The sequence below is a fragment of the Protopterus annectens genome, chromosome 2.part0 (genome assembly GCF_019279795.1).
Source record: "Protopterus annectens isolate FY-2018-M chromosome 2.part0, PAN1.0, whole genome shotgun sequence".
NCBI classification, from domain to species: Eukaryota; Metazoa; Chordata; order Ceratodontiformes; family Protopteridae; genus Protopterus; species Protopterus annectens.
Window position 1 is genome coordinate 233,087,057 of NC_056728.1, and position 17,133 is coordinate 233,104,189.

Here is a 17,133-nt window from a genome sequence, read left to right on the forward strand (position 1 = left end):
ATACTTATTTTATGTTTAACAGGTAACACAGAAGAATAGCTGTGATGAAGACATTGCCAGAATTATTAATGAAAAAATAGGGGATGCCCCTGGTATTTCCTATTCTGAAATTGCTACTAAGGCATATGGTAGTCACAGAACAGAACTGGCTATCAGGGTATGTATGGAGAGTGTATTCTCAGATTTTTCTCAAGTGCATTACTACCAACTTCCTATTATTTGTCATTTTCCTTTTATGTTGTGTATAATAAAGTGATTTTGGAATCTTAAGAATGAATATGGAAACATTACTTATAAAAGTACGAAGGTGCTAACTGAAGAGGTCTCGGAAAGTATACAGTTTGTCCAAGTGTTATAGCAAGCCATTGCGTACCTGCCCCTTTTTTCCTCTACCTCATCCTTTCTTTATCTGTACCAGATAGTTTTAAAGTTTTGTGGACCTACACACATTTCTGCCACCTTTGCCATCATGCCACATTATTGTATAACCATTTATTTCATTACTGTATTTATTAAATAGTTCAGCTGCACTGATCACAAGTTCATACCAATACTAAGGCACACTATTTGTTGTCTACCATCTAAACCCATAGTGCCTTCTTTCTCTTGTTGAGTTTCAGTTGCCTTTGTCTTTTGTTGTGAGCAGATGTATCCAGTCAGGCTTTTTTAACTATTTGTAAAGGGGGTAGGGTAACTATGTAGGCTACCATTGTATTTTTGCTTATATTGTTTCCAAATCCTATGTTGTAGGCACCCCAAACAAGATGTATAATGTTCTGTGTTGAGATCAGAAATGCAGAAGTGCAAATAGCATAAAACACATAGAATTTAGGGTCCTAAAGTAGCAGTGCAAGTTAGAACTAAGGCTGACACAACTGACCAGAATGGGTGGATATGTGTCCAGTCATAAATAAGCAAACATGCTTTCCATAGAAAATGAGAGCTGTTATTTCAATTCTAAAGTTATCCAATGTGAGCAGGAAAGTTTGGTGAGGAAAAGACTGATAGAATTAGAATGTAAATGTGACCAGCTAAGTATACAAGCAGTTTTGTAGTAAGTAAATAGCTTCTTTATTACTGCAACATTTTTGACAGTATATAATATACTAATAGCAGATTTTCTTTGAATGTATGTTGTTTTGTGTTTTGGAGCATCTTTTATGATCAGATTACACAAGAGTGGTGACAGGTCATGCTGGGTTCAGTGATATGTTCTTTTCCCACTTTACCTGGCATTATGTAACTAACTTCCTTTTCTGCACAGCTAATAGGTATCATAGTTGCAAGTAAGGACACTCAGTTTTCACCCCAGTGATCCAACTTTATCCTCCGTGCTGATGTAGTAATTGATTCCCCCTCCTTTCAGCCAAGTATTCTACAGATGGTGAGAATAGGGCAGTATGCACCAGGACAAGGAGCCCCATGCCGGAAGGGATGCATCTCCTATTGCTTTTTTCTTTTGGATGGAGATACAGCATGTAGTGATAAAAGGTACTTGCCTAACTTATAGGTTTGTAAGCAAGTACTAGGCTAGCTGCCTGGTAAGGCATTTTAAGCCTAGCTAATTTCCTTTTTGGTGACTATAGTCGATAGTTATGTATTACCCCTAATGAGAATAATTTGAATCATACTGTAGATAATTTGAGGTGACCAACGCATGGGGTAAAGAATTTAGGAGCTGCCTCTGTCCATTAATAGTACAGGGGACAGCTATGGGGTAAATTTTTTATTACCCATCCAAAGATCCAAGTTGTGCTTGAGTATGGACAGGAATGAACTTTGTTTTACGTGGATGGGAATCTGTACCAGAGTTGTGGCATCCCCTGCAAGATATACCTGCCCCTCCAAACCATTCTTTTAATGTTGCAGAAGAGATTTAAATCCCTAAACCAAGTTTTTATGATGCCATTTGACTAGCTTATGTGCAGTAAGTCCATCAGTACGGGGTCAAAGGATGCTTTGTATGCCAGGCACAGGTCACCTCTTAGCAGCCTGTAGGATACTGAGTATGGTGACAGGGCTTTGAATCAGCCAATGTAGGTAATATTTTTTAGGTCTTCTATCATTTCAGTAAGGTATCTCTGTGGGTGTTCCAGTTGTTGCATTTTTCTGGTCTGGACAGATACATACCAGAGGGGGCATTACACTCATTGATTTACTGAATGCAGGCTGAGTAAAGAGGGGCAATGACATCTCTTGGTCTAAGCACAATCTCTGTGTTTATAAGCTGCACAATATAGAATTACTTTCTTACCTCAGTGGACACATTTTTTTTTAAACACCTTTATTGAATTATCACTTGTGACACTGGCAAACTTTAATTTGCATAAAAGTGATCAAAGCAAATTAAAAAGTTCACATTTACAGACTATATATCACATATATTGTTCTGTGTCATATAATCAAAGCAATATTACATAACTTGTTCAATTCCTGCCTTCTCTTAAACAACATTCCTCTTCTAAAACAATCTTCTGCATGTATTGTTTCCACTTCTAAGTGATGTCATCTTTGTTGTGGGGCACCCAGAAGATGAACTGAGCCAAAGCAACCAAAGATGAACTGTGTCAAAGCAACCTTACATGGAAGGGTATCAGTTTTGGGATAGTCTACCCCACACTCCCTATCCAGGGTAACCTGGACCTTTGTCTGAACCTAAGTAAGGCAGCACTGCGAATGAAAATGCATCCCTGTAGTAGCATGTTAACCTCACAAGTTTCTTTAACATGTCTGTTTCTTCATGTTTAAACAGCTTGTAAGTGTTTTGACTTTTTTTATTAAGTTTATTCTTTACCATTTTTGCCAATGTCATCCAGTTCCAGGGCATGCTGTATAAATATGCTTTGAAGCATTAGCTAAATTAAGTGTCATGCAATAGTCAAATATGCAGTATAGTACTTGATATTGATATGGAAATGTGACAGGATCTGACAATATTAGAAAAGCTGTAGGACTTTACTAAGAAGTTAATGAGTGAATGAGGAAAAGAATGCATTTGTGTGTCAGGAGAAGATAAGAGAAGTGCAGGCAGACAACTTTACTGGCAAAAAAAAGTCATGTTGTCAGCGGAATGATGAAGACATCTAGAAATATTAGAAGTGGAGTTAGTCTGAGAAAAAAATCCTATGAGGATGTCATAGAAATGCAGCAAACTCCATTTGGCAGACCAGAGCAACCCCAGAGAAAGAAGTGGTTCAGCTGTTTATAGAATGTCAAGTTCAAATACATTGGGCAACTTATGAGAAATGTGCAGTTTAGTAGACAGTGGGAAGAAAGTAAGAAAATGCTGCAGATGACTTAATTCTTCACCTCTGTAGTTACTCAGAAGCAAAAGGACAGTGTGCCATTATGGGGAGATGATACCAAGACTTCGGTGAGATAAAGTCTTTTATGTTTGGCACCTGGCAAATCAGTGGCAAAACTTAACATAAAAGTGTACATTTTCAAGGAAAGAGCTGTAAAGAAATGGAGCTGGTTATTGTAGCAAATAGTGGGCTTTTATGAGTAGGGTGATGTCAGCATTCGCTTTCTCTGACAGAATAATAGAGCTGGTAAAAAGGATACGTGAAAGACCAGAGGCAAGAATTAAATGTGGAAGGATTTCTCACTGACTAGTTTTATTTGAACAGAGAAATGTCCTCTTTCCACACTTGTTTGTTTTATATCTGGGGCTTTGGCAAAGAAAATATATAACTGGAATGGCAATCAATAAAATTTAGCTTTATTTGCTGATAATATTTTGTATTTGATAAATCCAGAAAAGGGTATTTTTGTGTTGTGTAACATTTTGGGACAGTCTTTTCAGGCTACAAAACAAATAAAGATGAAATAAAGGCTATAGGATTAAACTGTGTATCTATGCATTAATTGGTTAAGCAGTATCCATACTTATAGGAGCATGCTCAGTTGACGTGTTTAGGTTTATGGTTTAAAAAGAATTCTATTATGTTAGCTAAGGATGTGTGGGAGGAAACTAAACAAAAGATATTACAAAAATTGAGAAATTGGAAGCTCTCGATTCTAGTATGCAAAGTAAGGTAGAAGAAGCAGTGAAAATGTTTTCAGTCCCTTTAGTTTTATATACAAGTCAGGTATATTTTTGTCAGCCAGAGAAGATGTGGATGATAACTAATGGAGTGGAAGAAATTTATTTGGGAGGGAATAAGAGCAAAAGTTAAGTGGGATTCACTGATTCTCTTCATAGAACAAGGTGGTTGTGCTTGCTTTGGCAGCACATGTGCTAAAATTAGAACGTAGAACAAGGTGGTTTTGGGTTATGATTTGCAGGGGAACTTCAGTGCTAAGCAGGTGAGGCTCATATAGATAACACAAATAGAAGGTTATACATCAAAATGAAAAGGGGTGATAATGAAATGGGTGGAGTTCAAGAAATAAGGAGAGATTATGATTTTGGATGCAAGTACATAAGGAGATTAACAGCAACCATGCAGAATATTATATTTGTAAAGTAGCAGAATGTACTTTAAGAACTAAGCCAGATTAGAACAGAATGGAAAGAGAATGTTTTACAGTTTGGGATATCTGCAGGTAGTCTTATAGCAAATAGGCAAAAGGGGACTAGAATTTACTCAAGGAAATTGCAAAAGGAACCAAAGTATCGGAAGCAAATAATGAGAGGGGAATTTAACAGAGCAATATGAAGCTCAGCAAAATTTTGTACTGCAGGTTAGAGACTGCCTTCTCTACCAGGAATTGATATCTGAATATAGGCGAAGGGAAGTGCTAAGTGAAAGACCAGCTGTATTAGAGTTCTTAGTCGGTCTAGAACAGAAGCTGCTTTAGAAAAAGGGACATTTAGTAGGGCATATGAAGTATTGTATAACTATAAGAATCAATCAGAAGAGATTAGAGTAGATTAGGAAAAAGAGGATGGAAGGGTAATTTACAAAGTAACAATTTGAAAAAGTTGGTAAGGCATGCAAATATGTGACAAAGGCAAGAAGGTTTAGGATATTTGCATGGGAGTTTTTGCATAGGTCTTTTTATACAGCAAGTAGACTTCAGAGAATTTTCCCCCAGAGCTCTAATAAGGAAAAGAGACAGGTTTTGGGGAATGCAACAAGATGGCAGATTTTAAAAATCCCTCTAAGAATAGTCTGATGGAAATTTTTGGGGAAATAAATGGCTGTAACTAGGGAGATGATTCTTTTGAGGATCCAAATTACTTTTGACATAGTAAGCTCTTACTAAGTTTAATGCTGTTAGCTGCCAAAAAAGCAATTACTAGAAAATGGAAATCAAAATCTATACCCAGTGCAAAGGAAGTTGTGGATATTGTAAAGGAGATAAAAAATGGAGGTAGAATCTTTAGAAAAGGAAAGAGAACAGATTTCAGAGGAATAATGAAGCTTATCAGAATGGTGCATGCAGACTACTGTTCATGAGATAGAGGAGGAAGGATGTTTTAGAGATGGCATGGAGTCAACAATTTATGAAGTGTTTATGGGAATTATTAAAAAGAAAACACGTGTACTGCTTGGCAGTAATATAAACTATTGTTGCAGTTTTTCTTTTATATTTGTGTATGTAAACCCATGCTATAAGTTAAAATGCAATAAGTTAATAAAGATGGTTAAAAAATTATTTGTAATTTTTTTTGTAAATTATTTATAAGCTTCTCTGCTGCTGCCATTCATAGATTTCGTGTTTGCCTGGATGAACATATGTGGATCACCATCCTCCTGTACAGGTGATGAATTTCATGTCTCTCTCCAGGAAACACAGGTAGAACATTTCCTGCCCCAATACTGCTTATTTTTGGGGATGTTTCAGTTGTGATGCCCCCCCCCCAAAAAACAAAATCTAGGAAGTCAAACATTTTATTAAATTTTGTCAGTACTGGTAGTCTTAACAAAAATATATATAATGTTGGAAGCTTTCCTGGCCATGGAAACTGCAGAGTTCTGCACTGTCATGGAGATCTGGTTGAAGGCTTATCTGGCTTCCCCTGTGTGATTTAATGCATATTTTTAAGACCAAATGGGATTAAGGGCAATGTCTTCATCTTCATATACATTTTCCATGCATGAGCATTAGCAGTTTGACAACGAAGTAATAAATACCTTTATTAGCACAAATAGAATTGCTTTCCCCTTGATACTGCATGCAGTCTATGACTCCTTGTGAATGCAATGCGTTCCTTAACAGACATAGAGGTCAGGGACAAAACAATCATCACAGGAGATTTCATTTACCAATTACCCCATTAATGACTTCAATAAGTACAGCACTAACAATGAATGTGAACAGTGTTTTTGGATTTTAACAACAGTAATCACATTGAATAAATGGTTGAAAGTCCCACTGGGGTAATAATGCTCTTAATAGTATTCTAATTAATATTGCTACCACCTGGTCCATCAACAGGTTATCCCCACCCTTGTTAAATCCAGCCATAGTGTAAACCTTATCGAAGAATAATGAGGAGAAAATTTCTTTCAGTTTTTTACAGTTAAAACAAAATGAAAACTCCAGCAAAGCTAGAACTTCCACGGAGTGACCTCCGAAACCTCTTGTATCAGAGGCACATGGAATATATGCAAATGATCCTCAGAGGCACATGGGATATATGCAAATGATCCTCATTGTTTTAATTTTTTACAGTTGGAATCATTAGAGGGAAGGCTATAGGGGGCTGTTACGCAAATAGACTTGGCATTGTTAATCTTAAAGGAGAAAGATCAGAACTTCTGCCTTTGAGAAAGATGGAAGTGAGTTAAGGTGTAGAGAAAGCTGGAGGTTATTTTTTTTAGAGTAGTGTGGTGCCACCTCCGTTTTTATTTTTGGGGTCACGGTGTAGCAAGCTGTAAAATCTGTTTAGTCTTTTTCCTATGAGGTCATTTAGATCCTTCGAAAAAGTTTAGTTATTTATTTATTTTGGAATTACTGCTTAACATGATGTATTTCAGATTGGCATTTGCTTGTTATAGCACATTATAGATTCTTGTGTTGTGGTTTGTGTTTTTAACTTTTATTTCATGCTGCTTCATTCTCAGCTGTGTGTTTTAACTATAGCTCATTTATGGCTTTGATGTCAGCATTTTTGGATTCAGTCCAGCAGTGTAGGCATGAGATTTTATTATATATGTTCTGGGTATTTAGGTGAAAGAGTGTAATGCATTTATGTTGATTTAGTGTTTGTGTGCGGTATTGATTGTTAGGGAGATGGGAGACACTGAATTTAGGTGGATGTCTCTGCTGCTTTGAAGTGAATCAAAAATGGGAGGGAAGATGACTTTGAATGATTTGTATAGTTTAGTAGTTGGTTAACAGTGGGGGAAGCTCATGATGGTGGAAGTATGGGGGAAGATAGTAAGTTGTTAGAAGCTAATGGAAACTGGTATGATTAAGTTGTGGACTGATGTCAGATGTTGGGATAGAAAAGGGGAAGTCAGTCTTTGTAGATTTAGTATACAAGGGTACAGTTTAGTGAGTGATGTGGTAGTTGGCGAGGAAAGTAGGGATTTGAAGCATGCAAGTGTGATCCTCAATATTATGGAGATTTAAGTGCATTTAGGGTAAAATAGCCAAGTCAAAACTGTTGTCTCAGAGAGCTCCCTTTTCTCAGAGGTAGAGCAGTATTGGAGTTAAGTAGAAGAGATATCAATAAACACAGTAGTGGCAGACCCAAAATAGCACTAATAACCAAGACCAATGTCTACCAAGGAGAGAACGGTGTAGAGACACAGGAGTTGGTCCCCAGTAGCCAGAGGCATTGGGCTTATCCCCAGCACAGGGGGATCCATTAGGCTGTGTAACAGCGATTTTTGCATTTTGCCATTATTTGTGGTGAATAGCAGTAATTTTTGTCTCAGTTTCAGGACTTGCTCAATTGAGTCTCAAACGTTCAGTAGGGTACTAATGTAATTTGGTCAGTAAACTGGGTAAATTCCCCTCATCATTTACATCCTTCTGAGCTACCACCAGCTCAGACAGATGTCCCCTTAGTTATGTCAGTACTGGAACATGATTCCAAGTAGCTGATGTGAGGACAGAAGCCACAGCCCTCTGATCTTCTGGACATTAATGGACAATGACTGCTGAGCCTCTAACACATAATACTGCTGATACATAATGAAACTGAGGATCTGTTGCTTATTGATGTAAGATGGTAAGGCTTTGTGAATAAGAGGGTTTGCCTTTAGAATCATATCACTTTTTTGAAGGAGTTACAGCAACTAGATGAAGAACTTGCATATATCTTGCATAACTGGGTCCTACCAGAACCTTTGATTTATCCTTCTTGTAGGAAATCTCTAAACAGACTTGGGGAATTAACTGACTGATATCTAATTTTTGTGTTAGAGTTAGTTTTTACGGGGACACTGCAGCTTTGAATAAATGGTTATCTCTGATCTTGCAGGAGTTGCCATTTAGTACCACGATGTTCATCGTGCCATACTGCTGCAGTCATTACACTTGGGTTATCCTGCCGTCAGGCGAGTCCTCGGTCGGCCGAATTCCAAAGTCTTGGTCTGGCGTCAGTTGTCGTCGCTTCTTCCCTGACGTCAGAGCGGCAGGGGTATAAAAGAGGCAGCCGACGCCATTTTCTTCAGTCTTTCTTGCCGCGCAGTGCCCGAAGCAGAAGCAGTTCGCAAGTGCCGGTCGGCCAGCTCCTGAGATTTCCGAAAAGGATTTCAGCTGAAGTCTTCTCTAAAGCTAAGTACCCCATTGGGGAAACTTTTCTTGCCTCAGACCGATGTCAGACAAAGTTAATAATTGCATTTCTTGTGGGAAGCAAATACCGCATAAGGATTTTCACTCATACTGTATTCCTTGCCTAGGCCCAGACCACGACGTCTCGGGCTGCCGTTTTTGTGCTAGGTTCAATAAACGCACTATAAAACGTCGGGCGGAGTTCGCCCTTCATTATTTTGGCAAAAATTTAACTACAGCATGTCGTCGGATATACCGACACCAAGCTTAATGAAAAACGCAAAGATAAAGATAGGCATCCGAGGCCCAAAACGGATACCGAGACCACGCTTAGGCCTGCCGCTGGATCTCCAGTTCTCAGTGAGGCGCCTTCGCAGCCCCTGACTACCGCTGAATCTATTTTACCGGTGACCTCTCAATCTGAAGTTGCAGGCCCTCCGGAGCCGATTACCTCTCTAGACACCGATGCCACTCTTGGCGGGGAACCAGAAAATTTAGCTAGGCCTTCAGTTTCTGAAGGCGTTTTCAAGCCTACTTCTATTACCATTAAATCTTACTCAAAATCTAAAGCCCCTATGAAAATTAGGAAACAGGGTCCTCAGACCCCCTCTCAGCAACCCATGCCTAAAAAGCAGATGCTCAAGATGGCTGAGGATTTAATTACTCTTATCAGGGGTTCTCAGCCCCCCTTAGAAAAAAGACCCAGGTTGGAGGAAGACTACCCTTCCTCAGATCAAGCTTCCATTACCTCAGGTTTTTCTGAGGACCAGGATTACTCCTATTCTCCCTATGAAGACTCTGATGCAGAGGAATCAATTCCCTCGGTTTCCCCCCAGAGGACTATTCTTTCGGGGAAACCTTGCATACCTTGAGGGAACACTTCCACTGGGAAGGACAGGATTACTCAGATTCTAAGAAAAGGCTCTGGGAGTTTCTCCTTCTTCCTCAGCATAGGCCCCTTGCTATTCCTCCTGTTTTAGATATTTTGGATGATGTTTTTGCAGAAGCCAGTCTGAATCCAGACTCCTTGCCTCCTGCCCCAGTTAAACCAGACAGATACTACCGGGTCCCTGATTCCCACCAGTTTCTATATAAAAGCCCTGCTGCTGACCCAGAAACCATTTCACAAGGTCCTAAGGGGATTAAGGCCTCTACTGCTAAAAATCCTTTACCTTCTGAAAGAGATTCCAGAGCATTAGAAAGATGGGGGAAGAAGGTGTATACTTCTGCCACTTTAGCCAGGAGGGCATTAAACTGCCAATTTCACATGCTAAAATACCAGCAGTTTTTGATCTCCCAATTGAAATTTAAGATGACACAAACAGATCAACCAGATTTAAAAGAGATGCAGGATTTATTGCATGGAGCTGAACAAGTGGGAAAACATACTTTACAGTGTGGTTTTGATTCATTGGAGGCCTCATGTAGAGCAGCTGTCACTGGCTGTGATACGTAGACATGCTTGGCTAAAAGAGTAAACCTTACCAGATCATGTAAAAGCAAAGTTATTGGATGCACCATTGCAAAAGGATGTATTATTTGGTGTCAAAACAGAGGAGGTTTTAAAGAAAATGGAAGAAAAGGCAAAATCTATGCAAACAGTTAAAGATTTCTTGCAGGTACAACCACCCCGCTTCAGCAGAAACTGGCCATCAAAAAACTGGTCCTTTCCAACCACTGACAGACCCCAAAGGGGTAGGTAAAGACGCCCCAGGGGCAGAGGACAACCACAAGGTTCTTACAGGCCTAAACAGTGGCAAACAACAACTCCAAGAGGTGGAGAAGAAAGGCCTCAACCATTCAGGAAACAAGCTCAATGACTTCCCCCTATGCCTGCCAAACAAACATTCAATGGCAGCACCTTTGGGCGGAAAACTGGCCTTATTTTCAGACAATTGGCACATTATTACACAGGACAAATGGATTCTAGACATCATAAACAGAGGCTACAGATTCCACTTTCATACCCTTCCAAAAATGAAAGGCATGCCAAACCTGCCACAAAATCAATGGGCAGAGGCACAAAAACAAATTTCCACTCTCATGGATATGAAAGCAATTCAAAAGGTACCTACAAAAGAACAAAGTCAAGGTTTTTGTTCAAGACTATTTCTGGTACCAAGGAAGGACAAAGACTGGAGACCCATCTTAGACCTATCTATCCTGAACACGTACTTAGAGGTACCAAAATTCAGGATGCTCACATTACAGCAGCTTCTTCCCATGTTGGGCAAGGAGTCTTGGCTGGTAACGTTGGACCTCAAGGAGGCATACCTGCATGTCCCTATCAGACAAGATTGCAGAAGATACCTCAGATTTCTTGCAGGTACAACGCATTATCAATTCTCTGCATTGCCCTTTGGCTTATCTACCGCGCCCAGAGTATTTACGAAATGCCTGGCATCAGTAATTGCATTTTGCAGACAACGAGGAATACAAATCTACCCATATCTGGACGACTGCCTGATCCAAGCGGGCAGCAAGGACATTCTACTACAGCATTTGGCGTTTGTAATAAAAATGTTAAATTGCCTAGGGTACACAGTAAACAAAAAGAAATCAAAACTGATACCCTCACAACAGATAATATTCCTGGGTGCCAGCTTAAATACAACGGCCCAGATGGTTCATCTCACGCCAGACAAGCAAAGGCAACTGTCTCAATACTTCAGAAAAATGACAACTTTAACCCAGCTAACTGCAAGGAAAATCCTGCAGGCTTTGGGGTTCATGGCATCCTGCATTCTACTAATACCATTTGCAAAGCTGCATATGAGGAAACTACAATGGTACCTGACAAACTTATGGTCTCAACACAAACACAGCCTGGAAACAATTATACCACTCATTCCATGCCTTCAAAAGGAATTTTTGTGGTGGGCTCAAGCATGCCAAAGAAACACGGGTCTCCCTTTCTGCATACCTCAAGCAAATCAAACCATCACAACAGATGCTTCAGACTACGTCTGGGGAGCACACATGGCAGGTCAGTGCATTCAAGGAAGATGGTCTCAAAAACAGATGCACCTTCACATCAACCAAAAGGAGATGCTAGCAGTACAAAATGCTCTAACAGCCTTCAAGGACCTATTGCATCCAGGTCAACTATTAATAAGAACAGACAACACCACAGATGTCCTTCAAGGATGCATCTGCAGTCATAACAAATGGGTTGTCCTGTCGTCAGGCAGCCCTTCGGTCAGCCGGATTCCAAAGTCTGGGTCTGGCCTCGGCTGGTGTCGCACTTCACCCGACGTCATCTCTGCTGGTCTTCGGGTATAAAGGCATCAGCTGACGCCATTTTCCTCAGTCTTTCTTGCCGCGTGGCGCCCGAAGCAGAAGCTGTTCGCAAGTGCCGGTCGGTCAGATCCAGAGATTACTACTACCGAATACTACTTCGAAGACTTCTAAAAAGCTAAGTACGCCGTTGGGGACTCTTTCTTGCCTCAGCCGATGTCAGAAAAAGTAAATAACTGTTTAACTTGTGGGAAACAAATACCTCATAAAGATTTCCACTCTTACTGCCTACCTTGTTTAGGCCCAGACCACGACGTAGCAGCCTGTTTAGCCTGTGCTTCCTTCAACCGACGAACGCTTAGGCGTCGGTCGGAGTTTGCTGAACAGTTTTTCGGCTCAAATTTTGCGTACATTATGCCGTCGGATCCTCCGACTACTCAAATTGTTAAAAAACGCAAAGAAAAAGACCGACACTCGCGGTCCACGGTTTCGGCCGAAACCACGGTTAAGCAAACCGCGAGTGTCTCGGTTTCGGCCGAAACCGAGCAAACGGGTCAATCTTCAGCCGAATCCATCTCTACTACCGAGGCTCCTGCTACCCTAGTTGAATCGGCCTCTGAAGTTTTGCCTACTAATGTGGTTCCTACTGAATTATCAGACACCATCCCTTTGGATGTCTCTACCCCAGCACGTGGTGCTGCTAGGCCTCCTGCAGCCATGTCTGTTAAGGCCTTTGCCAGGGCTAAAGCAGCCAAAACTGCTAAATCAGTGCCTGTTAAGCCCCCCTCACACAGGCCCAGTTCCAGTTCACAAATGCTTACTCTGGCAGAGGATCTCATCTCTTTAATTAGGGGATCCCAATCTCACCCAGACAGGGCCTCTCAGCCTCCAGAAAAGAGACCTAGGGCAGAGCCCCCAGAGCCAGTGTCCTCTGATGATTCTTCACATGACTCAGACATTACAGACCATCCAGAGGCTCCTTTCTCTACTTATGAAGACTCCGATGCTGAAGAATCTATTCCTTCTGCCTCTCCACCAGAGGAATTTTCCTTTGGGGAAACCTTACATGCCATGAGAGAACAATTCCAATGGCAGGGACAAGATTTCTCAGACTCAAGAAAAAGGCTTAGGACCTTTCTACACTTACCACAACATAGGCCCTTAGCTATACCTCCAGTTCTGCCTGTTGTGGATGATGCATTTAATGATGTTTGCACTGCTCCTGATACTTTACCTCCAGCACCTGCCAAACCAGATAGGTTTTACAGGGTACCAGACACTCATCACCACCTATACAAGGCCCCACTTGCAGATCCTGAGACTATCTCCCAGGGGCCTAAGGCAGTAGCTTCGACCTCAGCAAAAAAAAACCTCTCCCTTCTGAAAGGGAATCCAGATCCTTAGAGAGATGGGGGAAAAAAAGTTTACACCTCTGCTACTCTCTCAGCTAGAGCTTTGAACTGTCAGTTTCATATGATCCAATACCAAGAGTTTATGCTTGATCAGTTAACTAAGAAACTGTCCTCGGATGACTCCTTAGATAAGAAATATGTTTTAGAAATGGTGAATAACATTCAGCAGGTTAGTAACCATTCTTTAAAATGTGGCTATGATGCACTGGAGGCTTCATTTAGATCAGCCATGACTGGCACAGTTATAAGAAGGCATGCATGGTTGAAAGAACAGGTCTTGCCGGATCATGTTAAAGCAAAGCTGTTAGATGCTCCTATGGATAAGGCCAGTCTATTTGGTACTCCTGCTCAGCAAGTAATGAAGAAAATGGAAGAGAAGGCAAAATCTGTACAAACAGTTAAGGATTTCTTACAGGTTCAGCCCCCAAGGTTTAGCAGGAACTGGCCTTCCAAAAATTGGTCCTTTCCAGACTCCTCAAAATCTCAGAGAGGCAGGAACAGACGCTCCAGAGGCAGAAATCAATCCAGAGGAGGTGCCTACAGAGGACGCCAGTGGCAAGGCAATAACCAGCGAGGCACAGACACAACCACTGCCACTGCAACAGGACAATCACAGTGACTTGGCTCTGACACCGCCTACCAGGGAACAAATAGCAGCACCTTTAGGCGGAAAGTTAGCCTTATTTTCAAAAAATTGGCACTATATCACAAGAGACAAGTGGATTTTGCAGACCATAGACCAAGGCTACAGGTTTCACTTCCACACCTTACCAGTAAAAAGGGGAATGCCAAACCTACCTCCAAACCAAAAAACAGAAGCTCTAAAGCAGATAGCTCAATTAACAAAGATGAGAGCTGTGGAAAGAGTGCCACTAACAGAACAGGGCAAAGGATTCTACTCCAGACTCTTCCTAGTACCGAGAAAAGAGAAAAGTTGGAGACCTATTCTCGACCTGTCCGTCTTAAATACATTCATCATTGTCCCAAAATTCAAAATGCTGACCCTACAGCAACTTCTTCCCATGCTGGGCAAGGAGTGTTGGCTGGTAACTCTAGATCTCAAGGAGGCATACCTGCACGTCCCCATACGACCAAATTGCAGAAGATACCTCAGATTTCTTGCAGGATCAGAGCATTATCAATTCTCAGCATTGTCCTTTGGCTTATCTACTGCGCCCAGAGTATTCACAAAATGCCTGGCATCAGTAATCGCTCATTGCAGGCTACAGGGAATCCAAATTTATCCATACCTGGACGACTGCCTGATACAAGCGGACAACAAAAGCAAGCTGACAAAAGACTTACAAAGAGTCATTTGCTTACTACAAGCCCTGGGATACACAGTCAATTTAAAAAAGTCAAGACTGATACCATCCCAAACAAGAACATTCTTGGGAGCGGAATTGGACACAGTAAAACAGATGGCATTCCTAACTGCAGAAAAACAAGAACAACTCCCTCTTTACTTCTTGGCATTAACAAAGCAGAACAAACTAACAGCAAGAAAAGTACTGCAGGCCTTGGGCTTCATGGCATCATGCGTAATCCTGGTTCCCCATGCCAGACTGCATATGAGGAAGCTACAGTGGTACCTGAAGAATTTATGGTCTCAACACAGGCACAGCTTAGAAACCGAAATCCCACTCATCCCATGCCTGAAACAAGAGTTCCTATGTTGGGCTCAAGCATGCCAGTCAAACCCAGGCTTGCCCTTCCACAACTTTCAAGCAAGCCAAACCATCACAACGGACGCCTCAGACCTAGGCTGGGGGGCACACATGCTGGACAAATGCATACAAGGATTATGGACTCCAGACCAACTGCACCTACACATAAATCAAAAAGAAATGCTGGCAGTAAAACTGGCAATCCAGAATTTCAGACCATTCCTCAAAGAAGGCCATCTAATGATAAGGACAGACAACACCACAGTCATGTGGTACATCAACAAACAGGGAGGCACTCATTCATACCCCCTATGCAGAATGACTCTGGACCTTTGGAATATGGCTCTGAGCTACAACATCCAGTTACAGGCAATATTTGTACCGGGAAAAGAAAACACCCTAGCAGACATGTTGAGCAGAACTACCTTGGATGCTCACGAATGGATGCTACACCCGGACATCTTCAAGGCCATCACAAAGAAATGGGGAATGCCACAAATAGACCTATTCACATCCCCACTCAATCACCAGCTCAAGAAATTCTGCACAAGGACATACCACCCACTTGCATGGAAGGTGGACTCTCTATCCTTCAGTTGGAAAGGCCTGACAGCATATGCATTTCCACCACTTCCTTTGATACACAAGGTACTACTGAAAATCAAAGAGGAATGTCCAAGGATAATTCTGATAGCTCCAAATTGGCCAAGACAACACTGGTATCCATTGCTGAGGAGCATGTCTCGGGGGAGAACGTGGACACTACCCCTGATGCCTTTGATGTTAACTCAGAACAACTACAACATCATGCATCCAAACCTAAAAACTCTACAACTGACTGCCTGGAACATCACATAACAGCAACTAACCCAGACTTATCCCAAAGGGTTAAAGACATTATCCTTGAAGCCCGCAGACCTTCAACAAGAAGGAACTATGCAGGAAAATGGAAAAGGTTTGTCATTTGGAGTACTGAAAGAGGAAAAGATGTGTCAAAGATAGATATTGCTAACATCCTGGAGTACTTGGCAGAGCTTCTCCATACAGGCCTGTCCTATTCCTCCATCAAGATACATGCATCGGCTATTTCTGCAGAATACAGCTTCGATCCCCCTGTCTTCTCACATCCTCTACTCAGGCAGTTCCTCAGAGGAATCAAGAATGTAAAACCTCCTAGGAAACCACCTTTACCAGCATGGGACTTGAACTTTGTGCTAGAAAAAATTAACACTCCCTTCATTTGAACCAGCAGCAACAGCAGATCTTCAACACCTATCATGGAAAACTGCTTTCCTACTGGCAATCACTTCAGCAAGAAGGGTTTCGGAACTACAGGCCTTAATGGCAGTACAACCCTTCCTAATCTTCCATCAAGATAGAGTGTCCATGAGAACTAATCCTACATTTATGCCTAAGGTGGTATCCAGAGTCTCTCTAAACCAGGCAATCCACCTACCTACCTTCTTTCCCAACCCACAGAACAGGGGAGAAAGACTGCTGCATACCTTGGATGTACATAGACAGTTACGCTACTACCTGGACAGAACCAAAGGTAACAGAAAGACTGACCAGCTTTTAGTAGCCTATGCAACAGGAAGGGAAGGAAAAGCAATTTCCAAACAGACAATCTCCAAATGGATAGGAAATTGCATAAGATTCTGTTACTCCTACCATGGAAAACCAATTCCACAGAACATAAGACCTCACTCTACAAGGGCTACAGCCACTACCACAGCTTTCTTACGAGGAGTGGCAACCAAGGACATTACTGAGGCGGCTACTTGGACCTCCGTGCATACATTTGCCAAGCATTATAACTTACCTCTATACTCTAGATCCCGAGCAGGTTTTGCCACTGCTGTATTCCAAGGGATCCTAACTACACCATAATTCTTCTTCCTCCTCCCCTAGTTTGGCTATGGTATTCTACCCATTTGTTATGACTGCAGATGCATCATTGAAGGACGTAGTACAGTTTTGTACCTACCATAAATGTAGATGTCCGAACAGGATAGCATCTGCAGTCAGGATTACCCACCCTCCTTCCCCTCTGTGGTATTCCTAGGGTATTTACCCTCCTAATAGCTAGCTGGGGGGGGGGATCTCTTATGGTGTATTTGTTTGTATATATGTACATACAT

At 41.5% G+C, this 17,133-nt stretch overlaps 1 protein-coding gene across 1 annotated transcript in view; it reads left to right on the forward strand.

The window, feature by feature from the left end:
- Positions 1 to 17,133, forward strand: part of VPS16 (VPS16 core subunit of CORVET and HOPS complexes) — a 1,917,946-nt gene that overhangs the window by 1,424,523 nt on the left and 476,290 nt on the right. Inside the window, exon 16 of the mRNA XM_044060689.1 lies at positions 23 to 157. Coding sequence (XP_043916624.1) covers positions 23 to 157 — 135 coding nt within the window. The remainder of the gene's footprint in view (positions 1 to 22; positions 158 to 17,133) is intronic.